Genomic DNA, 25,611 nt, shown 5'->3' on the forward strand with positions numbered 1-25,611 from the left:
TCATGTCGTGTACCTCCAGCCCAAGGACAGAATATAAAAGAAGCTCTTGCGTATGTCGGAGCCAGTTTATTTAATGCACTCCCTGTAATGTTCAAACATGTACAGCCCTTTTTGGATTAAACTAAAAAAGATGCAAAGCCTATAGTGATTCAATAATTGATTTGTAACAGCGTCATATACGTAGTATATCTATGTATACTTATCTATCACAGAACGTTTCTTTTAGTGGGTAACTACTCTTGTAGTGCTGCGTGACTATATATAATTATCTGGATACAGAGTTTAACAGGATAGAATTAGGTGGAAAGGTGTATTTTAGTACGGTTTGTTTGTACCCATTTGTACTGGTTCTCTCCATTTTCCATTGAGGTAAGCCCTGTAGGTGCGTTCATGAAGAATTTGATGAATAAACTAGCCAGCACTAGCTTTGATAGTAAGATGAAGAGACGGACGAGGCTGTTTTACGAGAGGGCAAAATCCAAGCTTATTGTCAATAATCCAGAAAGGTTGCTGCTTTTATATTCTTTTTTTTTTGGTGCCATATACACAATGTACGTTGCTTCAGGTCTCTATAAAAAGGCCACAAAATTCAACCTTCCTTTCTTCATGGTTCAAATGGGCCCCTCCATACCTGATTCGCCATAGCTTACATGGATAGTTCATAGAAACCCCTGAACTGTGACGGGGCTTTCGGACAGTGCATGTGTACAATGGTAATGTCACCATATGTGGGATTTATGTGCCAACTGCTGAATTTAAAATCTCGTCAAAGAGAAAAAGGACGTTCATGCCAAGTATTGATGCAGTCATGGCATTTACATCAGAATGAAAACGTGAAAAAAAAAACAACACCTTACGACCCTCGCGTTGGCTGTGCATATTATCAGTCAGCTGGTATCTTCGGACTGCAGGGAAATTCGAGGAAAAGAGATGTTTACTATAGCTTCATGAGAACGGGTGAGTTGCCTGCGATGTCGAGCCCATACTTTTTAGTTTAGTTGTGCTCAGCCAATATCCGGGTTTTCGAGATCATAGCCTGTTCAACATCTGAGTTTAAGGGAAATGATTATGTTGTTTAATAGTAAAAGCATTCGGGGTGTAATAGGCCTGTATGTACATTGATATACCTGTTAGTTAATGAGATACATAATTATTTTGGAGTTTTTACACGTGTATTATCACAAAAATAATGTGGGATTCTTTCCCCCCACCAATTTGTTTTTTTTTTATCAAACTTACTTAAACATTCTAAAGATTGATTATAGATTCTTATATTCAAACGGAAATACGATTACTCTTGATTTCTGTAATATACGTATATAACTTTATCCTCAAGAAAAATCAAAATTAGCCTAGAAAATTGATCGTTTTACGACACTGTTGATGTCACATGCGCGCGTATAGGTAAGCAGATGTGAGGAACGCAGGTCCCCCTCTCAAATCCCTTTTCCTTCGGTAAATTAGCCTGTTGAGCTGTGAGCATGCAGGACTCTTTTTTTTGAGCGTAATGCCAATCATTTGTAAAGGAATAGTTAGATAAGAGCCTAAAGAAAAATACATTTTGATGCTAACACTTCTCTTTCATTTTGCAGGATTTGGACCAAACAAGTTCTTGAAGTCATAGTTTAGTGTGATGCTTCTGACGTTCATTTTCATTCGGACGTAACTTCATCTGATATTCTCCTGAAAAAGCATATTGTGACTCGGGGAATTATGGCATCTACGACGACCAGACTACAAGATTCCAAGGACTTATGGCGCTACGTTATCGCCCTTTCGAAATTCACACTTATGTTCCTGGATGCAGGACTGGCGAAATCATTTGGGGTTTTGCTTCCAGTAATGATCACTCGCTACAACACTGACTACAAGACCATGGGGATCATATGTAGCATGCCGGCCACCCTAGCGTACTTGGCTGGTGAGTAGTGTAGTTTTCAACGACAGTATAACAAGAAATTTTGCAGTTCCTCACGCTTTTACAAAGTCTAAGATTGTTGTTCAGCTATTCAAAAGATCCAAATATTGCGCAACGTTTGTAATATGCTCAGATTTGATTCTGATAACTTGTCCTGTACGTGCGCGATATCATTCAACCTGCAGAAACTAATCTATTTAAAGCAAACCTTCGTATCAACAGAATTTAGCCTCTCTTTTTATCTAGATACTATGGGATTCACCTTGTGCTTACACATTCAAATGAATGGGAAATAGTGAGATGAACACTTGGTTAACAAGAATGACCAAATGGAATTTTGCACTACCATGGGCTGCAAGTTATCGCAGTAGACCTATATACAAAGCAAAACACGATGGAGACACTGTGGTACGATGGAAATCGTTTATTCCAGCCCTGTTCAACCCTCAGTCTAGCACGGAATACACATTGTAAGTTAAGAAAATATTCAGGGATACTTGAAGAAATAACAATGTGATCATCTCCCGTCATGATCAGTTGTTCAGAAATTTGAATATCTACTCTCCAGCGCGTATTATGGACTTCGTTCATAAGGTGTTGAAGAGTGAAAGAAACAGAGAACGTGGTGTGAAGATAAGATAGGAGAGTGTAACAAGACGAGAGTTAATAGATTGTTGCAGACCGCTCAGCCATAATTGCTTGATTTTAACAGAAAATAAAGTTTGATTTTTCGTAGTTCTTAAATGCAACCATTAAAGATTCAGCACAATTTCACGATTTCATTATGTTGATAAAAAGACATTAATTTAAGTGATGAGACTCAGATAAATTCCTTTAAATAAATAAAAAAATCCTTTAAATTACTTTTAAAAGAACCTAACTTAGGGACGCTTTTGAACTATCACAGAGATCATTCCAATATCTATGTCCAGCAAATGTAAATATAGATTGTGTAAAAATAGTCCTATTTATAGTTAAAGGCAAATGAAATTCATGAGAGTGACTAGTTGGTTATTGAAAGAGCGGTATGTCGCAAAAATTCTGGTGAACATTGTGAAAACGGGCAGTAAAAAAATTATTACAGAGTTTGTACATAAATTATTGACCAATTGATAATGATAACGATCGGTTATCTTTAAAATATTGTTTTCGAAAAGCAAAACATTGTAGCTGTAAGATCTCCAAGATACGTGGCAAATCATTCGAAGGGCTTGTTTTCCTGGAGACGGGACAGTCTGTCGAGATAAGTTTGATTTAGTGTTCCCCAAGCTATGACACCATTATTAAGACATAAAGCCGACTGTAATGGAGAGGATGATAGTGGGAAAATGATATTTAACTCTATTTATAACGCCAATAGGGATATTGTGTGACAAACACTATAAATATGTGACTTCCGAGAGAGTTTATTATAAATAACCAAACCTAGAGACTTAATTTATGTAACTTCATCTATAATAATATATATCATCTATTTCTATATTACTCGGTAGACTTTTCAAAGTTTTATTGAACAACACACATTTAGTTTTAAAGACCTTTTAAGACAACTTATCCAACATATCATTTTCTGATGTTCAGAATTTAACGTATCCACAAAAATTCGGGGATCTGAATAAGAAAGAAGTAGTGTCATCAGCAAACAGTACAAAAGATGAAATATTAAAAGCATTCGTTATTTGTACATGATGAACAAAAGAGGTCCAAAGTAAACTACCCCGAGGAACAGTACAGTTGACAGATTGGCTGCAGGAGTTCTGGCCAGGCAACAAAAAATATTGCTTGCGATCCGTTAGGTAGCTCCTGAAACACTCCACTTATAGGCCTTACCATAATGACATAATTTTTAAGAAGTAATATCATGGTCCAGGGAGATAGACGCCCACTTATGATGAGCCTTATCAACAGCTTTGGCCACTTTTTCAATAAAGGAGAGAATTGGTTGAGAGGTGCTGTGTGTTTTGGAAAACACCGAATTTTGCATCAGAAATAATATCATAACAATTAAGAAATTTAAGGAGTCTCGAATAAGCAACTATTTCTAACAGTTTATAAATTGGAGACATTTAAGAAGAAATAGGTATGTATAATTACAAAATTATATCATTATCTATTACTTATTTACCTTACTTATTACCTTTCTTAAATACTGTAATTACTATAGCGATTTCATTCGTGATACCATATCATTAAGATAAGGATGGATACATTTTGAGCAGTGACGAGGGTGATAGCTTTATAAATTGTAAACTTTACAGATGATATTTTGCAACATTTCTTGAGTTTTCAGACATTCTTTTATGACGGAATATTAGTTATGTTATGATGTTTAAAACAAAATAACCAAGCAAGAGATATTTAGGACGAAAAGACAAAAGTAAGAGACGATCGTTCTCTTTTCACTCAGTTATGATGTCTCGAATATGCTCGTTCGTTCCACCTTGCGAGATCCCCTATTGTCTCTTTTCTCTTGACCTAGCAAACCTGAATCTTTGTTTCTGGTTTATGCTGTTTAGTCATTAACCACTCAAAGACAAAGGAGGAATGTAACAGTGCAACTGTACTTTACTCCTATAGAACTGACTGTTGTTAAACTATTTCTCTCAACGCAGCCCCATTGGTGCATTTGTTGATGAGAGTTGTAAATGTTCGAGCCTTGGCGATTTTGGGCGGTTTCCTGTATGCTGTCCCTGTCCTGTGTGTGCCATTCGTCGATTCGACTATTCTACTGGCAATTTTGACATCAACAACAGGTAAGTGCTCTGACAATAGATCTACTCAGACTAGCTTTTATTTAGGCCCTGTCATATTATTTCTGTCACTTCCTTTATATCATGATATGCCCATTAAGTTGTGTTCAGTAGGTTCTTTCTATTTTTTTTTTTTTAGTCAATCAAAAGACATGGTTGCATACATTTTGAATTATTATTCAGTATTCTTACCGTCAATTATTTTGTAATTTCTTTGAGAAAGTGGACATATGAATTGAACTGAACTTCGCATTCAAAAATTCATTCTAGTTAATGTGCGAATCTAAAGAGAATCGCATCCCTCACAAATTATTTCTTGTGATCTGATTGGTCGAGAGCACTGAAAGCAATAACACGACTATCATTGCTACGATGAAAATCCTTGTCCCGTCAGAGTCCTGCTATTTCTCCAGGGAAAAGGTAAACTATCACGCTGATGACTCGCTAAACGTACCACTAATACGTCCCCCGCGAGTGTTTTATCTCGCTCATTGCTTTGACGCAAACACGGTACGGTTTTTCCACCAACGCGCGAGAGGACTGATTAGGTTTTCACGCGCAAATAAATGGGAAGTGTAATTTTGTGTGCGTAGAAGAAATGGACTTGTTTAATTGAGAGAGCGGTAAATCCCACTTGATTTGCTGTCAGTTTTGAAATGATTTTTGAGAGGTATAAAACAAATGTACCAGACCATTGTTCGAGGCATCGGTTAAACTGTGTGCCTTCGGTGACTTCGGAGCAGCACAATTTTCTTCGGGTCTGCGGATGCGCCCCTCAGGAAATTAGTCCATGGGCCAGGCCAGATATTGGTACCATCTGAGGTGGCAATACCTTTTTGGTGTCATTTTGTTTGTCGGGCATAGATATGCTTATCAAGCTATGATAGCATTTCCAAATGAGTAGCTTAGTCATAGTAAATGAATTTTAAACCAATTTGGTCTCGTTGTTATATCCCTGCAACCGCTATACAAAGAAGAGCACTGTTTTCTGTATGTTCACAGGTGTTCTGTTGTAAACGCGGTGCGCTTAGTCTTTATTCAAGGCAGCGAAGGGAATATCCAAGGGTTATGATGTCCACAGCGCTTAGTCTAATATTCAAGACGGCGAAGGGAATATCCAAAGCTTATAATACAGTGTATATCCCTTTATCTAAAAACAACAACAACAAAAAAGCAATTTCTCGCGAATTTTAGCGTATTTTTCAATTATTTATCATTTTCCGGTGAAATCGCTACGTTGAAAACGCTAATACCACGCCACTGTCGCTTTATTTCCATCCAACAATGAAAGATTATGCAAAAACAATGTACCGGTACACTACAATACATTATAATTAATAATGTTGTAAATGAACAGAGTGATTTTTGTTTAAAACTGATGTATTTGTTGAGAGGGTGTTATAAAAACAGTATAGATAATCCCTTTTATTAGGAACTATAGATATGATAACGGTACATTGTTCTAGATAAAGACTAAGCGCACCGCGTGACAGCTGTGGACATCATAACCCTTTGGATATTCCCTTCGCTGCCTTGAATAAAGACTAAGCGCACCGCGTTTACAACAGAACACCTGTGGACATGCAGAAGGCAGTGCTCGTATTTGTATAGCAGTTAGTTTCGATTCAGAAGTATAGGGATATAAAAACGAGACCAAATTGATTAAAAATTCATTTATTATGACTAAGCTATTCATTTGGAAATGCTATCATAGCTTGATAAGCGTATCTATGTCCGACAAACAAAATGACACCAAAAAGATTTTGCCACCTCGGGTGATACCAACAACCCATTTTTCGGCTCTTGGCCCATGGACTAAATAAAGTCTGGGTGCCAAAGCGACTTTTTGGGCCTAACCTTGTTTTACCGTCCACCCAATGTTTTTTGATGGTTTTACCCTATTTCGGGGGTGCTGAATCCGAATGTGGATGATGCAACACTTGCATCCTTGAGGGTTTTGAGATATTCAAGATGGCCGCCAAAATGGCCGCCAAGACCGGAAATTCCCATGTATTTCCTTCTAAATGGTGAGTAATTGAAAGCAATTGATTCTTCTACCCTATTTGAAGGGTGTTGAATCCGAATCTGTATGACGCAACTCTTGCATCCTAGAGGGTTTTGAGATATTCAAGATGGCCGGCAAAATGGCCGCCGAAATGGCCATCAATTAAAACTAGAAATTCCGATGTATTTCCTTCTAAATGTTGAGAAAAATATTGATGGTTTTACACTATTTGGAGGGTGCTGAATCCAAATCTGTATGATGCAACTCCTGTATCCTTGAGGATTTTGAGATATTAAAGATGGCCGCCAAAATGGCCGCCTAAATCTGAAATTCCCACGTATTTCGTTCTTAATGGTTCGAAATTGAGAACAATTGATGGTTCTATCCTATTCCGATTTCAAAATGGCCGCCAAAACCGGAAATTTCCACGTATTTCAATTTTAATGGTTCGAAATTGAGAACAATTTTATTGATGATTCTACCCTATTTCGATCACTGTGCTCAATGCGAATCTAGACGATGCAACCCTTGCATCATTGAGAGTTTGGAGATATTAAAGATAGCCGCCAAAATGCTCGCCAGAATGGTGAGAAATTGATAGCAATTAACGATTTTACCCTATTTCAGGTTTTCGTCAATAGCAAAATCTAAACCCAACTATACTCTGCTGATAAACGAACGCATATTGTAGTTCTTTTATATTGGTGGTCTTGATGACATTGTTGAAGACACGGGTAGGACATTTTTATAGTTATGCTTCATATTTTTCTTCAATATGATGTAATGGTTCAGGAGAGAAAAACAAAAACAAAAACAAAAAGCAAACAAACATGGCAGCCAAAGCACTATAACCTTTCCTTTGACATGCCATGGTAGCTTCATTTTTGGGGTAAGACAGCTAAGGTTTGGACAGGACATCATTAACTGATTATCTGACTGTTTATTAAAAAAAAAGTCATTTTCACCAAAATTTCAGATACGGGGTCTTGTCGCCCAAGCGACAATATCATATATACACACGAGGGGATGGAAAAATCACAGGGAACACGCCGTAAAAAAAAGAATTAAAAACAAACAAACGACAACATGTTAGGTAATACATTGTAGTTGATAGTTCAGTAATTACGAATATCATAATCACGCAGAGTGCATCTGAAATTACCCTTATATCGATATCTACTGTAGTGGTCATGGATGCAACCATTTCTAGTGACGTAATCAGAATATGCCACAAGTTTCATAAGAGTACGCAGTGAGACTCATAACAAAACAAGACAAATTTCAACACCAAATACCAGCAGGCCATGATTTAATATTACTCTTTCAGCCAAAAAGGATATAGTTCACATCAGTCTGTGGAGCCCTTATTGGCTACCATAGGCATTACTTTATAACAATTGTGCATAAAGAAATTTTCAGTGTTTGTGTTGGTACGTTTCAGTATGATGTCAATATCATTTTTTTTCCATTACGTGTTAAATTTCCGTTTGAGACATATCGGAATATCTCACTATTACAATACCATTGTGACAGTCATTTTGGGTGCCATTAATTGTTAGCTGATTTGACAAATTTGCTCAACCGAGTTGAATTCAAGAATACGGATTATTGCTTTTCACCTTGGGTTTAATCCCTCGCTTCAAGTTATAGCACAATATTTCACAGTTTATGAGAAAACATTAAGGAGTTTCCGTTTATACAGGACATTTGTAAATATCTCAAAACCTTCAGCACCCTCGAAATGGGGTAAGACCATCAATTTATTTTCAAATTTTCACCATTTAGAAAAAAAAATATTAACATTGGGATTCCAATTTCTGCCAATTCTCGCTATCGCCAATGACGTAAAAAGTACCCGGATGTTGATTTAGCGTCATTTACGGTGCATTATGGGATAGTCCGGTAGCAAAGTCACTTCCGTTCGTACGCGTGTGATACGTGACTAATGCTATTTACACACACAACCGACTGTATTCTACGTGTACTTCCTGTTTTGTCGACTTGAATTACAGCTTTAATATGATTTGAAATTTCTCCATTCTTAAGAAATTGCTGTTAATACGACTATTGATTGTTGCTGCGAAGCTGCCATGTGTTGTTCGCACGACAATGAATCCAATGAAAAAAATCTGCAGAAATAGGACCCTTTACTGGCATGCGAGACGTGACGTGGCCGCGTGGGTGAAGTTTGCGGGTGACTCCACAGCGCAGTACGTGCACGCGCGATTTACTATTAGTGGTAGTAAGCCTAGTGCCTCCGTACTTACTTGGAAGAAGTTGCTTCGGAGACAGCATAAGTTCGAGATCACGGTTCGTTCCCGATTGTGTTCGCGACATTTCGACAGAGAACAAATAAAAACAAGGAAAAGTAGAAATTACGCGGTGCGTAATATATGTCCCCGCCGGAAGTAGTATTTAGTAGCAAAATGTACAATATAGGTCAAAAGATCAAGGTCAAAGGTCAAAGAAGTCAAAGGTCAAAATTCTATGTAGAAGTTTTGAAGCCCTCACCTAGTGCCATCACATAAAGCAAACGGAATCGAAATCGGGTTAGAAATGGCGAAGGAGTAGCATTTTGTAGCCAATGTACAATATAGGTAAAAAATCAAGGTCAAAGGTTAAAGAAGTCATAGGTCAAAATTCTGTGTAGAAGTTTTGAAGCCCTCACCTAGTGCCATCACATAAAGCAAATGGAATCGAAATCGGGTTACAAATGGCGAAGGAGTAGCATTTTGTAGCAAAATGTACAATATAGGTCAAAAATCAAGGTCAAAGGTCAAAGAAGTCAAAGGTCAAAATTCTGTGTAGAAGTTTTGAAGCCCTCACCTAGTGCCATCACATAAAGCAAACGGAATCGAAATCGGGTTAAAAATGGCGAAGGAGTAGCATTTTGTAGGCAATGTACAATATAGGTCAAAAATCAAGGTCAAAGGTCAAAGAAGTCAAAGGTCAAAATTCTGTGTAGAAGTTTTGAAGCCCTCACCTAGTGCCATCATATAAAGCAAACGGAATCAAAATCGGGTTAGAAATGGCGAAGGAGTAGCATTTTGTAGGCGATGTACAATATAGGTCAAAAATCAAGGTCAAAGGTCAAAGAAGTCAAAGGTCAAAATTCTGTGTAGAAGTTTTGAAGCCCTCACCTAGTGCCATCATATAAAGCAAACGGAATCAAAATCGGGTTAGAAAAGGCGAAGGAGTAGCATTTTGAAGCAAAATGTACAATATAGGTCAAAGGTCAAGGTCAAAGGTCACAACTGAAATTCTGTATAAAAGTTTCAAAGCTCCCATGTAGTGCTATCATATAAAGCAAACAGAATCAAAATCGGGTTAGAAATGGCGGAGTAGCATTTTGAACATTTTGATCACACACGGACGCACGGACGGACGGACAGACGGACAGACGGACACACAGACACACACACTTACGGAGCCCGTTTCATAGTCCCCTGCTCGAACTCGTTCGGCGGGGACAAAAAGATGGGCATTCCATGACGATATCCAGGTGGGTGAATATTTTCCAGCATATTTTCAGCGTATGCAGAGATGACTGATCTGTGATGTGCACATCGATCGCATGATCAAGCAGTACGCTGTGCCGGTATGTGTCAGCTTATGCGCTGCGTGCAGTGGTGCATGCTATGCGCTAACGCAAGGCCGGCCGGCCTAGGGCAATGCATGCGGGGACTATGTACAGTGTACGAGTGTGACAGGCCTGGCCACTCGCTGGCATGGCTCGGGCGGTACAGCCGCCTATATACTAGTACTGTACTAGTATCCGTGGTCGGCGCGGCGCTATAGGTAAGGTACACGTACGCGCACGCTAGCGCTGTGCAAATTATGCCCCGCGCCGGAAGTGCCCTTGCTACGAAGTGCACTAAATCTTGACGAAAAAGCCACATCCGGGTACTTTTTACGTCATTGGCGATAGCGAGAATTATTTTGGCAGTCATATTGGACATATTGGACATATTGGACATCTTGGACATCATTGGACATATTGGACTCCTGATAGCAACAGCGCATATCGTCCCCTCTTTCAGTAAACCAATTTCACTATTCTAAATTCCAGCCTATCTGCTATTGTGCACCCTCAAGCACCTGCACACACATTCACCACCACCACCATCACACACCAGAGTTTATTTTCCCCTGCTACCTTCGCAGCAGAATTTATATTGTTACGAATTTAGTACGTCCTTATCTTTTCCTCGGGCCGGCCATCTTTTCAAGCAATGCTTATAATGGCGGCCCTCTGCATAATCGTTTCTTAACTATAAATGTTATTCTTATCACTGCTGCATAGACATGCATACTGTATATTAAATTTCTTTCATATCGTTGTTTATGCAAGTCAAAAGACTGTGTTAAATTTACTTTACATAATATGTCCTACGTGTTCATGATTATGTACTTAGTATGTATCGTGGTTTATGCAAGTCAAACGACTTTGCGTTTAATTTACTTTGTATATTTCCTGCATTTTCATGATTATGTAACTTATGTATATTGATTTGCAGAAAATAAAGTACCTATCAAACAAACAAACAAACAAACATCTCAAAACCCTAAAGAGTGCAAAAATTGCAACAACAAAATGTCGAGGGTGCTGAATAGGGTCTCACAAATTTCAATATTGACAGTTATTTTGGCGGTCATCTTAGAATTCTCAAAACCCCCCAAAACACAAGAGTTGCATCAACCAGGTTCAGATTCACCACCCTCAAAATAGGGTAAAACCACCAATTGTTTTCAATTTTACACCATTACACCATCTTTATCATCTCAAAACATTAAGGATGCAAGAGCTGTATCCTGCAGCTTCAAATTCAACGAACTCAGAATAGGGTAAAACCATCAATTTTTTTTAACACCATTTAGAAGGAAAAGGGGGGTCTACATGTGAGTTTCCATTTTTGACGGTCATTTTGGTGGCCATCTTTATTATCTCAAAACCCTTAAGGATACAAAAGTTTTATCAAGATTCTGAGCCAGCACCCTCGAACTAGGGTAAAACCATCAATAATTTTCAATTTCTCACCATTTAGAAGGAAATACATGGGAATTTCCGCTTTTGGCGGCCATCTTGGTGGCCATCTTGAATATCTCAGAACCCTGAACGATGCAAGAGTTGCATCATCCAGATTCGGATTTAGCACCGTTGAAATAGCTTAGAACTATCAATTGTCTTCAATTACTCACCATTAAGAAAGAAATACATAGGAATTTCCGATTTGGGCGGCCATTTTTTTTCAAAATTCTCAAGGATGCAAGAGTCGCATCAGCCAGATTCGGATTCAGCACCCCCGAAATAGCTTAGAACCATATATTGTTTTGAACTTCTCACCGTTTAGAAGGAAATACATGGGAATCTCCGGTCTTGGCGGCCATCTTGAATATCTCAAAATCCTCTAGGATGCAAGAGTCGCACCATCCAGATTTGGATTCAACACCCTCGAAATAGGGTAAAACCATCAATTGTGTTCAATTTCTCACCATTTAGAAGGAAATACATGGGAATTTCCGGTTTGGGCGGCCATTTTGGCGGCCATCTTGAATATCTCAAAACCCTCAAGGATGCAAGAGTTGCATCATCCAGATTCGGATTCAGCACCCCCGAAATAGGGTAGAACCATCAAAAAACATTGGGTGGACGGTAAAACAAGGTTCAGCCTTTGGCACCCAGACTAATAGTGCTATTGCAGAAGTTACCTCTTTTTTTTTTTTCCTTTTTCCGTCTTTATTTTGCTTCTTCACAGATTAACAGATACAGAATTTTGACATTGCTGCATATAAGTACCGTATAATGTTTTCTTTTTTGCAATGGTAAAAAACAAATTGTAATACAATGCAAGGGGGAGGCTAAAAACTCCCTCATTTATACCAAAAACAAAGAACCGAGTCCACTCAGCTTGTTGGGCTCAGCCACAACCCCAACATATTCTCATTCATGTTTCAGGGCTGATTTAATCATCCCTGCAAAAATTTTCCATCCCCACTTGTCTACAGGCCGAACAAGCCAGTCCAAACAGAGTCTATAATCATATTGATCATGACAAGTGCAGAGGTTTGAAAATCTGAGTTAAAAATGTAATTGACTGTAATTAGAATTTAGGAATGTAACTGAGCCCAATTGCTTAGACTGCAAGTAACAAACACCATTTGGTTCTATGAAATGTTAATTTTCCTTTTCTATAAGCTATAGCTCTTTCAACCTTTTCTAGATAAATTATCTCATTCTTAAACTGATCAAAACTTAAGGTCTTGTCTTGACATTTGTTACGGAAAATAAAATGTTTTGCATATAAAATAATGGTGTTTACCAGAGTCTTCTGGGTGTCAATACCAAAACAGATATCAATACAGGTTAGAGGTGAAGAAAGTATTGCAGTTCTTTCTAGCCACTTCGTAACGTTTTGCCAAAAGGTTCGTACATAGTCACAGTAAAAAAACAGATGGAGCAATGTTTGCTCTTCAGTGTTGCATAAATTACAATTTGGGGATGATTTTATACCAATTTTAAATAAAAATTTGTTTGTTGCAATTATACGGTGCAAAAACTTAAATTGAAAGGTTCTAATTTTTGTATCTAATGTGGCAAAGAATGAAATATTGAAACGCTTTCTCCATATAATCAAACTCTCAAGAGGTTGTTGCAAATCTGTTTCCCATTTTAACAAAACACGGGAATACTCGGTTGGACAGATCTTTTTTAACAACTGTGAGTAACAAAATTTAACAGGTGATTTATGGCATACAAATGCTTCCAACCTGTCATCAAAAACTTCAGGCTGCTCATCAACATTTACATGTTCTTGTTTCAAAACTCTTTTCCACTCAGCAGGTATAGCTGATAAAATTGCAAAATAATCTAAATAGTTTGAAATAGGAAGATTAAATTCAGCCTGCAATTCTTCAAAAGACTTAAAAAAACCATTTTCTCGTATCAAATCTCTAACGTAAAATATACTTGCATTGGACCACCTTTTGTAAAATACAGTTTTGCCTGCTACCTTAATAAATGAGTTATTCCAAATCGATTGCCAAAGTATATCTTTATATCTAGCAGGGTTGTAGTATCTGTAATGGGCCCAAGCCTTTAATACATCAATCCAAAAGAGATTTACAGATAAGTGGTTACAATCGTGTGCACTAAAGTTTCCTCTGAAAACACTCTTTCCTCCACATTTCTCCAGAAAGAATTTAGAGAACAATTTCCATTTTTTGGTTCCTGTTTGAGTTTCTTCCTCGAGAAATCTCTTTACCCAAGATACTTTTAATGCCTGACAAAAACTTTCTGCATGTGGCATTTTCAAGCCTCCATTTTTGTAATCATCATACATAATAATACGTTTTATACGGTCAGTTTTTTGGTTCCAAACAAAGTTGAACAGGAGTCTCTGTAACTCATCAAAAAAACGTTTTGGAGGATCTTGTATGTTACTGAATAAATACACAAACTTAGGCATCACCAGTGACTTAATTATAGTAATTTTTCCTAACAGTGTCAAGTTACGGTGTCTCCAAATGTTCAGTGTGCTTTCCGTTTCTTTCAACTTTATTTGGAAATTCTGGTTAAAACAGTCTACACTTCCTCTTAAAGGTATATATATTCCCAAGTAAAATAAATACTCTGTTACCCAGTTCATCTGGATATCTGAACACAAAGTGCCACTCCACGGACCAAGACAAGCGATGTTGCTTTTTTTCAATATTAACTTTCATCCCAGATATTTTTTGAAAAGCAGACAGTAAATGAAATGTGTTTCTTAAGTTCACTTCATTAGCAGATAAATATACAATCGTATCATCAGCGTATTGACTAACTCTAAGTTCGACTCCATCAATTTTAATGCCAGTAATGTTCTTACTTTGCCTTAACATGATACCTAGGATTTCAACTCCAACTAAAAACAAATAGGGTGATAAAGGGCAACCTTGTCTGACACCTTTTTGCAAATTAAAATTGCTTGAAGAATATCCATTGTTAATTACACAACTGGATATGTCCGAGTACATCACTCTAATCCATGTAATGAAGTCGTCTTTAAAACCAAAGGTTTTTAAGCAAGCTATTAAAAAATTCCACTCAATATTGTCAAATGCTTTTTCAAAGTCTATTGACACAGCTAAACCTTTGAATGGTTTCATTTGACAATACTGAATCACATCTTTCAATAGTCGAATATTTTCTCCAATATAACGATTTTTTAAAAAGCCTGTCTGATCAAAATCTATTAAAAAAGGCAGGACTTTCTTAAGTCTATTTGCAAAAACTTTTGCTAGAATTTTATAATCATTGTTCAGAAGTGTGATAGGTCTCCAGTTTTTCAAATGGAGCTTATCTTTACCCTTTTTTGGCAGTAAAGTGATGACACCCCGCTTCATCAGTGTAGACAGCTCTCCATCTATAAAACATGTGTTAAAAACTTGACATAGTATATCTTTTATGTCTTGCCAAAATACCTTGTAGAAATCTATAGGAAGGCCATCACAACCCGGAGTTTTTTCACTTGGAATTGATTTAACAGCCTCGAAACACTCTTTTTCAAATACCATGCCTTCACAGAGGTTTGCCTGTTCTTCTTTTAACATAGGCATTAAAATATTATCAAAAACTTCTTTAATGTCCCTTTCTTCAACTTTACATGATGTATATAAATTTTCATAAAAATCCTTTTCCATAGTCAAAATTTCAGATGGGTCACAAACGATCTCGTCATTCTTTTGAAGTTTTTGAATATGTTTTTTGTTGTAATTTCTCTTCTCCAAATTAAAAAAATATTTTGTATTTTTTTCACCATCACTGACCCAAGAAGCCCGGGTTCTAATCATTGATCCCCTAACAAATTCTTCTTGAATTTTAGTTAATTCTGCTTTCTTGTTCAATAACAACTTTTCTAGATCATGATCATCAGGATTTTGATCAAAATCGTTTTGAAGTTTTTCTATTGATTTTGCTAATAATTGGAAGTTATGTTTTAAATCTCGTCTAATCTTTGAAGATAATTCAATACACTTTTGTTTTACTTTAAATTTAACAAACTCCCATAAGTTACAAACACTCATATGAGAGTGCAACTTAATTGTAGATATTATAACTTTTCTTATTTGTTCCCGATTGTATTCTTGTGACAAAAGAGATGTATTCATCTTCCAGAACCCTGGTCCTCTTTTAGGGACCTTCTTAATAACTATTAAGGAAATAGCTGAATGGTCACTCCTGTGCCCATAATGTATATTACAATCCTCAACATAGTTACAAATATTTTTAGAAACCAAGAAATAGTCTAACCTGCTACGTGAGAGTTTGGAGCGCCAAGTAAATTGTAGCTTACTGGGGTTTCTTTCACGCCAAACATCCACAAGATCAAAATCATCTTTTAAGGTTTCTAATGCATCATAACAACGAGGGTGATATCGAACATGAACTGGATACCGATCTAAAACAGGGTTTTGAACAGTGTTCAAATCACCACCTATAAACAAAGGTTCTTCACAATACTCAGTTAATACATCATGTAAATTTTGAAAAAGAAGTTACCTCTGGTGGCTCATGCTAATAGTTGTAACAAGAACCTCTCGGGGCCCTGAATTTTATCAAAAGATATAATCGATTGTAGACTTCATTACTACACAGGCTGACATAGACATATCCTAGAAATGAACTGTATCTTCGCTAAAAACAATCTAACTCTCCATAAAACAGGGCCCTGGCCTAGTATATTTGCATACTACATTGCAAGGGCCGCGGAACCATAAGCCTTTATTCTGTTATTGTTATCATTATTATATATATATATTTTTTTTTTTTGGGGGGGGGGGGACTGAAGATTTCAATACCCGTGACTTTTCGAAAAGGTTCCATCCGTAGATTCTTAAGGGTGGGATTTCACGGAGCACGCGAACGATTTGCGAAGGACGCGAATGGCAAAATCCAGCATTCGTATTTTAGTCTGCAAAAGATCGCCAAACGAACGTAAGGGACCGGAAGCGTCGTCAATTGTTCGCGAATGTCGTTTTTACTTCGGCGAGAATTTCAAAAAAGTTTGAAATTTTTTGCGAACCTTTTCCGCACACTTGGTCGTGATTTGCTCGTGAATTGTTCTCGAAAGTGTCTTTAAAGCCTCGTCATATGCGTAAGACCTTCGCAAGACACGCGCGATGTTCGCAAAATGTTCGTGAAACCCCAAACAGACTCCGAAACTTTGGAGAATGTCTCGCGTATGTTACGAGAAATCTGCGAAGTTTTTCCGATCATTTTACGACGTAATCGCAAACTGTTCGCGTACCTTTTGAGACATTCTCGCGAACGTTTAGCGCACGTTTGGGGGATGTATGACCTAAAATACGTTTTCTACAAATAAAAATCGTAGCATACATCTAAACATCAAAGAATTATTAACAACTGTAGTAACAAAAGAAATTAAAGTCTAGCAAAGAGAAAGAAATGTTTGATATCCAAAAAAATCGCAGAATACACTTAAAATTAATCTAAAGTATGTATACGAGTTCATTTGAACTATAGAGATTATGTGTTGGAGGAACTGCATAAAAAAATCAAATGCTTTACTAGTGGAGATAGGTATTAGGAAAAAAAATGTAGGCAAGCACACGATAGAGAAATGAGAACAAAAGAAAGGAGAAATAGAAAGAAAAAAAAATTCAACTCAAGACAGCGTCCACCTCCCCTTGGGTACATTTTCTCCCATGATTATTGGAAATTTTTCGTTGTTCGCATTTCCGTCGCGTGTTCTTCGTGTACGTAACATGCTGTACTTTAGCAATGATACACACGACATTCGCACATACTTCGTGGAAACTTCGCACAAATTGCGCAAGAATACTAGTAGTTTTCGGCTTCATTGTCGGAACACATTCGGAGTAAAACTTTTCCGAATGTTGGATTTTGTCACTCGCGTCCTTCGCAAATCGTTCGCGTGCTCCTTAGGGTGGGATTTCACGGAGCACGCGAACGATTTGCGAAGGACGCGAATGACAAAATCCAACATTCGGAAAAGTTTTTCTCCGAATGTTTTCCGACAATGAAGCCGAAAACTATTCTTGCGCAATTTGTGCGAAGTTTTCACGATGTATGTGCGAATGTCGTGTGTATCATTGCTAAAGTACAGCATGTTACGTACACGAAGAACACGCGACGGAAATGCGAACAACGAAGAATTTTAAACAATCATGGGAGAAAATGTACCCAAGGAGAGGTGGAAGCTGTCTTGAGTTGAATTTTTTTCTTTCCTCTATTTCTCCTTTCTTTTTCTCTCATTTCTCTATCGTGTGCTTGCCTCCATTTTTTTCCCTAGGACATATCTCCACTAGTAAAGCATTTGATCTTCTTTTTTTTTTGCAGTTCCTCCAACACATAATCTCTATAGTTCAAATGAAATTTTACATACTTTAGATCAATTTTAAGTGTATTCTGCGATTTTTTTTATATCAAACATTTATTTCTCTTTGCTAGTCTTTAATTTCTTTTGTTACTGTAGTTGTTAATAATTCTTTGATGTTTAGATGTATGTTACGATTTTTATTTGTAGAAAACGTATAGGTCATACATCCCCCAAACGTGCGCTAAACGTTCGCGAGAGTGTCTCAAAAGGTACGCGAACAGTTTGCGATTACGTCGTAAAATGATCGGAAAAACTTCGCACATTTCGCGTAACATACGCGAGACATTCTCCAAAGTTTCGGAGTCTGTTTGGGGTTTCACGAACATTTTGCGAACATCGCGCGTGTCTTGCGAAGGTCTTGCGCATATGACGAGGCTTTAAAGACACTTTCGAGAACAATTCACGAGCAAATCACGACCAAGTGTGCGGAAAAGGTTCGCAAAAGATTTTAAACTTTTTTGAAATTCTTGCCGAAGTAAAAACGACATTCGCGAACAACTGACGACGCTTCCGAACCCTCACGTTCGTTTGGCGAACTTTTGCAGACTAAAATACGAATGCTGGATTTTGCCATTCGCGTCCTTCGCAAATCGTTCGCGTGCTCCGTGAAATCCCACCCTTAGGGTGGGATTTCACGGAGCACGCGAACGATTTGCGAAGGACGCGAATGGCAAAATCCAGCATTCGCATTTTAGTCTGCAAAAGATCGCCAAACAAACGTGAGGGTTCGGAAGCGTCGTCAATTGTTCGCGAATGTCGTTTTTACTTCGGCGAGAATTTCAAAAAAGTTTGAAATTTTTCGCGAAACTTTTCCGCACACTTAGTCGGGATTTGCTCGTGAATTGTTCTCGAAAGTGTCTTTAAAGCTTCGTCATATGCGCAAGACCTTCGCAAGACACGCGCGATGTTCGCAAAATGTTCAAACAGACTCCGAAGCTTCTGAGAATGTCTCGCGTATGTTACGCGAAATCTGCGAAGTTTTTCCGATCATTTTACGACGTAATCGCAAACTGTTCGCGTACCTTTTGAGACATTCTCGCGAACGTTTAGCGCACGTTTGGGGGATGTATGCCCTGTACGTTTTCTGCAAATAGAAATCGTAGCATACATCTAAACATCAAACAATTATTAACAACTATAGTAACAAAAGAAATTATAGACTAGCAAAGAGAAAGAATATTTGATATACAAAAAAAAGAATTCGCAGAATATACTTAAAATCAATCTTAAGTATGTAAATTTCATTTGAACTATAGAGATTATGTGTTGGAGGAACTGCAAAAAAAAAGATAAAATGCTTTACTAGTGGAGATACGTCCTAGGGGAAACAAGGAAAAGTAGAAATTACGCGGTGCGTAACATATGTCCCCGCCGGAAGTAGCATTTTGTAACAAAATGTGCAATATAGGTAAAAAATCAAGGTCAAAGGTCAAAGAAGTCAAAGGTCAAAATTCTGTGTAGAAGTTTTGAAGCCCTCACCTAGTGCCATCACATAAAGCAAATGGAATCGAAATTGGGTTAGAAATGGCGAAGGAGTAGCATTTTGTAGCCAATGTACAATATAGGTCAAAAATCAAGGTCAAAGGTCAAAGAAGACAAAGGTCAAAATTCTGTGTAGAAGTTTTGAAGCCCTCACCTAGTGCTATCACATAAAGCAAACAGAATCGAAATCGGGTTAGAAATGGCGCAGGAGTAGCATTCTGTAGCAAAATGCACAATATAGGTCAAAAATCAAGGTCAAAGGTCAAAGAAGTCAAAGGTCAAAATTCTGTGTAGAAGTTTTGAAGCCCTCAACTAGTGCCATCATATAAAGCAAACGGAATCGAAATCGGGTTAAAAATGGCGAAGGAGTAGCATTTCGTAGCAAAATGTACAATATAGGTCAAAAATCAAGGTCAAAGGTCAAAGAAGTCAAAGGTCAAAATTCTGTGTAGAAGTTTTGAAGCCCTCAACTAGTGCCATCATATAAAGCAAACGGAATCGAAATCGGGTTAAAAATGGCGAAGGAGTAGCATTTCGTAGCAAAATGTACAATATAGGTCAAAAATCAAGGTCAAAGGTCAAAGAAGTCAAAGGTCAAAATTCTGTGTAGAAGTTTTGAAGCCCTCACCTAGTGCCATCACATAAAGCAAACGGAATCGAAATCGGGTTAGAAATGGCGAAGGAGTAGCATTTTGTAGCAAAATGTACAATATAGGTCAAAAAATCAAGGTCAAAGGTCAAAGAAGTCAAAGGTCAAAATTCTGTGTAGAAGTTTTGAAGCCCTCACCTAGTGCCATCACATAAAGCAAACGGAATCGAAATCGGGTTAGAAATGGCGAAGGAGTAGCATTTTGTAGCAAAATGTACAATATAGGTCAAAGGTCAAGGTCAAAGGTCACGACTGAAATTCTGTGTAGAAGTTTCAAAGCTCCCATGTAGTGCTATCATATAAAGCAAACAGAATCAAAATTGGCTCATAAATGACAGAGAAGTAGCAAATTGAAGATTTTGATCACACACGGACGCACACACGGACACACGGACACACGGACGAACGGACGGACACACGGACGGACGGACACACGGACACACACACGTACGGAGCCCGTTTCATAGTCCCCTGCTCGAACTCGTTCGGCGGGGACAAAAAATGTAGGCAAACACGCTATAGAGAAATGAGAGAAAACGAAAAGAGAAATAGAGGAAAGAAAAAAAATCAACTCAAGAAAGCTGATTTGAGTTGATCTTTTTTTTATTGCTTCCACCTCTCCTTGCTACATTTTCTCCAATGAAAATTTTTCGTTGTTCGCATTTCCGTCGCGTGTTCTTCGTGTACGTAACATGCTGTACTTTAGCAATGATACACACGACAATCGCACATACGTCGTGGGAACTTCGCACAAATTGCGCAAGAATAGTTTTCGGCTTCATCGTCGGAACACATTCGGAGAAAAAACTTTTCCGAATGTTGGATTTTGTCATTCGCGTCCTTCGCAAATCGTTCGCGTGCTCCGTGAAATCCCACCCTTAGGGGTAAGGAGGGGGAAGAATTTTTATTATCATTGACCTTGTTGACCACTTCCCCCCCCCCCCCCCCCCCCCCCCCCCGCCGGGAGCGAATATTTTTTCCGTACATGGAAACGCTACAGGACATGAATTATTCATAAGTTTAGCTGAAATTTTGAAGTGCGCAAGCGCATGGACTTCGCTTGGCCAGCCAACTTGTACGCAATGAACGGACTCGACTCGCACGGCCCTACTCTCTGTGTACACGTGCAGCGAGCTACCTAATACTAGTAGTAGTAGAAAATTCGAAATTTAACAGCATTTGTCAGCGTTTTTCACGTACCTTTGTGGGTCAAGACGTCCGAGGATGTTCGTCCCAAACATTTACGCACGTCGCACTCGGAAATCCCGCATATGTAAGTACTGTACGTATAAGCGTATACGTACGCCACATAATTGTTGTGCACAAGAAAGGCCAGCTGGCAGCCCGAACGAGAAGTTGTTTACAGGATTGACAGCGCGTATGGTAGCGCGCGACGCACTTGTAACAACTGATTAAGTGCGCACTGCTAGTGTAAACATTGTGACGTCAGTGACTTTACGCTTTTTTGCAAGGCCGTGCATGATAGTAAAAATTAATGCACGCACACGTGACTCATTTCAGCGCTTCCAATTGGCTACATTCTTGAACCCATTTTATAACAATGAACAACATGCAGGAAATAACTGTCGCTTGCGATAGCTCTACAACACACATCACATTGCACACACATATCTTTCACCTTACAAGTACGTCTGATACAATCACGCCGACATATCACCTACTTCTAATTAACTAATCAGTTTGAAAACACAGAACTAGACTCTACTGAAGTTCGGTCTACTATTATTACATGTTTACATGTGGATTTGTAATGATCTTATCGTTGTAATTCGAAAGAGCACTCGAGATGCTCGAGTCACCATGTTCACTGGCAGCACTGAGAAGTCGATTGTGAATACACGTCCGCTTCATAAACCATAGCCAAGTAGTAGTAGTGGTAGACAGTAGGCCTACTGTCTGACGGGTAGTGGTGTAAGTTACGAAATACTAGTACCCAATCCACAAAAAAAAAAGGTCGTGCAAAAGATTTCGAAAGAGCTCTTATTTGGCCATTTATGCATGTACTAATAGTGGTAATGTGGCATCAATTCCACAAGCCTATGGCTGTAGAAGTTGTGACTTGTTAAGTTGTACCAAGGAGGTACTAGGGTACTAGTACCTCCTTGGTTGTACATTTCACGTGAACTACGCATGTACTGCTCTCCTATCCACGCTGGCTACCGGCTGCCCTGGCTGACACTCGCGATGCTCTCCGCTAGCTGCCCGCATATTTCCAGCGGGGTTACGTAGGGCGCTCATGAACTGCGAATCGAATGTAAACTGAGTAAGCGAGCACATACCAAGGATACCTCCTTGCACATACGTATGCAGGCAGTGATCACACGTCATCATGTATGTGAAGTCCACGCGCTTGCGCACTTCAAAATTTCAGCTAAACTTACGAATAATTCGATCATGTCCTGTAGCGTTTCCATGTACGAAAAAATACTCCCCCCCCCCCGCCACGCAGCCTCCCCACCCACCCCACTATAAAAAAAAAAAACACACACACAAAGCAAGCAAACAAAACAACAAAGCTCCACGGCCCCTTTACATTTAGATAAATCTTCAGCAACTTTCTAGCAACGATACATTTTCGGTCTTCTCTTATTTTTTCCCCCTCGCCTTCTGCAAAGGTTTTGGAATGGCGTTGTCGTTTCTACCCGTCTACGTGACACTAAATGACTACTTTCCAGTTTCGTTTATCTTCTACAACACAATGACTCTCTTCGGATTAACACTTGGGGCTTTCTGCCTTCCAGTGATCGTTGAGAGATCACTAGAAGCCTACGGACAGAGAGGTGCATTCCTTATCCTTGGCGGGATATGCCTCAATGCTGTCGCGTGCGGAGCTGTGGTCCGACCTCCAACGGACCTCTCCGAAATGAAAAAGAAGGAAGAGGAGATGAAGCGAGAAGGACAACTGATAGAAGACTCAACAGGATCAAGCCTTGCCACAAATTCTGTACAAAATATGGAAACATCGTCGGGGTGTGCAAAGTCACTCCTTAAGAGACTGAAATCTTTAATCTTTTTCTCTGAGCCGAAATTCGGGCTTGTTACACCAGCAGTTTTCTTGACAAGTTACGTCCTGTATGCTTGGATGCTTTTCCTTGTGCCTCAAGCAGAATGGCTTGGCATTGAACCCTCTCGTGCTGTGTTTCTTTCTAGCATCGCAGGCATCAGCGGCATCTTTGGACGAATACTTTTTCTCGTCCTGGTACGCTGGGAGTTGAACCCTACCCTCATCTTCGTCCATTGCTGCTTCATTTGCTCAGTATCATTTTTCGTTTTAACCTTGAAAGCGACGTACGTCTATCAGGCCGTCAATGCCTCTATTCAGGGCTTCTTCATGTTCATTCTTGACTCCCTCCCGCACACGTTGACAAAGAAGACGGTAAGACGTCAGGAAAATATCTCTAAGGCCCTTTCCACCATGTGCATAACCAGTGGTATTGGCGCCCTCTTCGGTGATCTTCTGTCAGGTACTAATGAGATCTTATTTGTTAGATTTGCATTATTATCGTAAACCAATTATACCAAGTGTTTGCAAATACAGTAGGCCTATATTTGCTATATATAATAGGCCTACAATGCCATATAACTGTGTTTTGAATATTATGCCACGTCAAGGCTATAGTAGCATGATGCTGCATCTATGGTCGTTTTATAGGTCAGTGTCTCTGTCAGCATGTTAGTCGGTATGATATACAGTGTCATGTACATAGAGATTTAATTTCCCTTTTAATAATGTATATATAGTTAAACATAATCAGTATTGTTTGTTTACCTTATAAGAAATTGCAGTGGCATGGTTAAGAAGCCATGACTAGACAAAACAAAACAAAATAAAACAAAAAAAAAAAACAACCTGGTAAACATGATGTTGACGATTATGGTCACACAATCTTTTGACACTTTTTATGATTGTAGTTTGAATGACTTGATATCAGATATATAGCTAGATCAATTTCTTGCAACATACAGATTTTGCTTCTTGCTTGTGAAATATGCCAACAATAATTCAAAAGACACCAAGATGATAGTCAACTGCAATCACTATTAACTTTTCTCGATGTTACCATGTCACAATGTATTAGTGATCTATTACGATGCATACATGCGGATTCCTTTTTAAAAAAACCCTTAAAATATAGAAGTTTAGATTTGTCAGGATTGTTTTGCCACCCTGGTTTTAAAATGAATTTTTGAATCTTTCTTATTGATTTGACAGGTCTCATCTTCGATGTAACTGGATCCTATACCGTCGTCTTTATGGCATTCGGGTTGGCTGAAATTGTTATCCTCGTGAATCTTCTTGTCTCAGAAATCTTTGACAGAATGAACAGGAGCAACGTGATTTCTTAGTTGGAGCTGCCGTGCATGAGCATGTTTAAAGAAGAAGAAAAAAAGTAAGAGCCAGAGCAGTGTGCATCAAAGTTTGATGAGGAACCACCTTCAAGGGAGAATAGCTCAATGATCACTGAGTAAAAGTTTTGGTATTCTCATCTCATAGACATACACTTGGAAAAAAATAAGGTAAACATATTATTCATAGGAGATTTTGATGAAAATCAATATCATACTAAGGGTAATTCTAGGTCAGTACAATGGAAAACTTTACACATGACGTGCATGAGTGAACACATTCGTTTTTGCCCTCCAAGGCACACGAGTAAAAATTGTGGAAATTTACATGTTGTCTTTCATTTGCAAAATGTCCCTCAAGATAACTATAGCAGGCATGTCTGAAATAGCAAAAATAAGTTTCAGTTCTCTTCATCTCTTTATAACCTCAAACAAAATCAAACTAGAAGACGAAAATAAGAATTTCCAGTCAACTCAAACTTCAAATGACAAATAAAGGCACAAAGATGATTAGATTGACGATTTTTTTTTATTTCGTTCTTTTAATTTAGGAATCTAAGAATTCATGAGCCAAATTCAAGAACCAAATTATTTACAATTTTCCTCATTTCAGGCATTTTCAATATTGCTTCTTCTTTCATTTCATTTGAATTTGGATTTGACAGAAGATTCATCATTTTCCTCCATCATCCCAAGCTTTATTAAACTTTTTGGCTTCAAAGATATTAAAATCATAGGGCTATAGTTTTGCGACTAACATTTCCTATTAATTGTGTCATTAAGTAGGTTCTATCATCTTTTGAGCATTTATACATAGACAAATAGAGCCAAATTTACGAAGATCGACGCCATGTTTTATATGTTTACATTGATTTACTAGACCGGATATTGTGACTAACTTCATTTTATTATATTTTATGTACATTCCTGCATTGGAAAATATGAAAATAAATTGAATTGAATTGAATAAATTGTCTTTTTCTATTGTTGTATGGAAGCGCACTTACGCGTAAATGACAGCTTATTCATATTTGCTA

The 25,611-nt window shown here is 38.2% G+C and overlaps 1 protein-coding gene across 1 annotated transcript; it reads left to right on the forward strand.

Moving 5' to 3' along the window:
* Positions 1 to 1,713: 1,713 nt before the first annotated feature.
* On the forward strand, positions 1,714 to 24,574 carry LOC139739680 (monocarboxylate transporter 12-like). The gene is made up of 3 exons (XM_071650289.1): positions 1,714 to 1,921; positions 22,843 to 23,691; positions 24,441 to 24,574. Exons 1-3 carry the CDS (start codon positions 1,714 to 1,716, stop codon positions 24,572 to 24,574), a joined length of 1,191 nt encoding a protein of 396 aa, XP_071506390.1.
* The last annotated feature ends 1,037 nt before the right edge of the window (positions 24,575 to 25,611 follow it).

The sequence above is a fragment of the Diadema antillarum genome, unplaced genomic scaffold, assembly GCF_040938485.1.
Source record: "Diadema antillarum isolate AM-2024a unplaced genomic scaffold, OU_Dant_1.0 seq00000810_RagTag, whole genome shotgun sequence".
Classification (NCBI taxonomy): domain Eukaryota; kingdom Metazoa; phylum Echinodermata; class Echinoidea; order Diadematoida; family Diadematidae; genus Diadema; species Diadema antillarum.

What these genes read in the sequence shown, in the direction of transcription:
- LOC139739680 (XM_071650289.1), top strand. Translation starts at nt 1,714, where the DNA reads ATGGCATCTACGACGACCAGACTACAAGATTCCAAGGACTTATGGCGC. An exon ending in CACCCTAGCGTACTTGGCTG is followed by an intron (nt 1,922 to 22,842) that starts GTGAGTAGTGTA and finishes CCTTCTGCAAAG; the next exon opens with GTTTTGGAATGGCGTTGTCG. An exon ending in CTTCGGTGATCTTCTGTCAG is followed by an intron (nt 23,692 to 24,440) that starts GTACTAATGAGA and finishes TTGATTTGACAG; the next exon opens with GTCTCATCTTCGATGTAACT.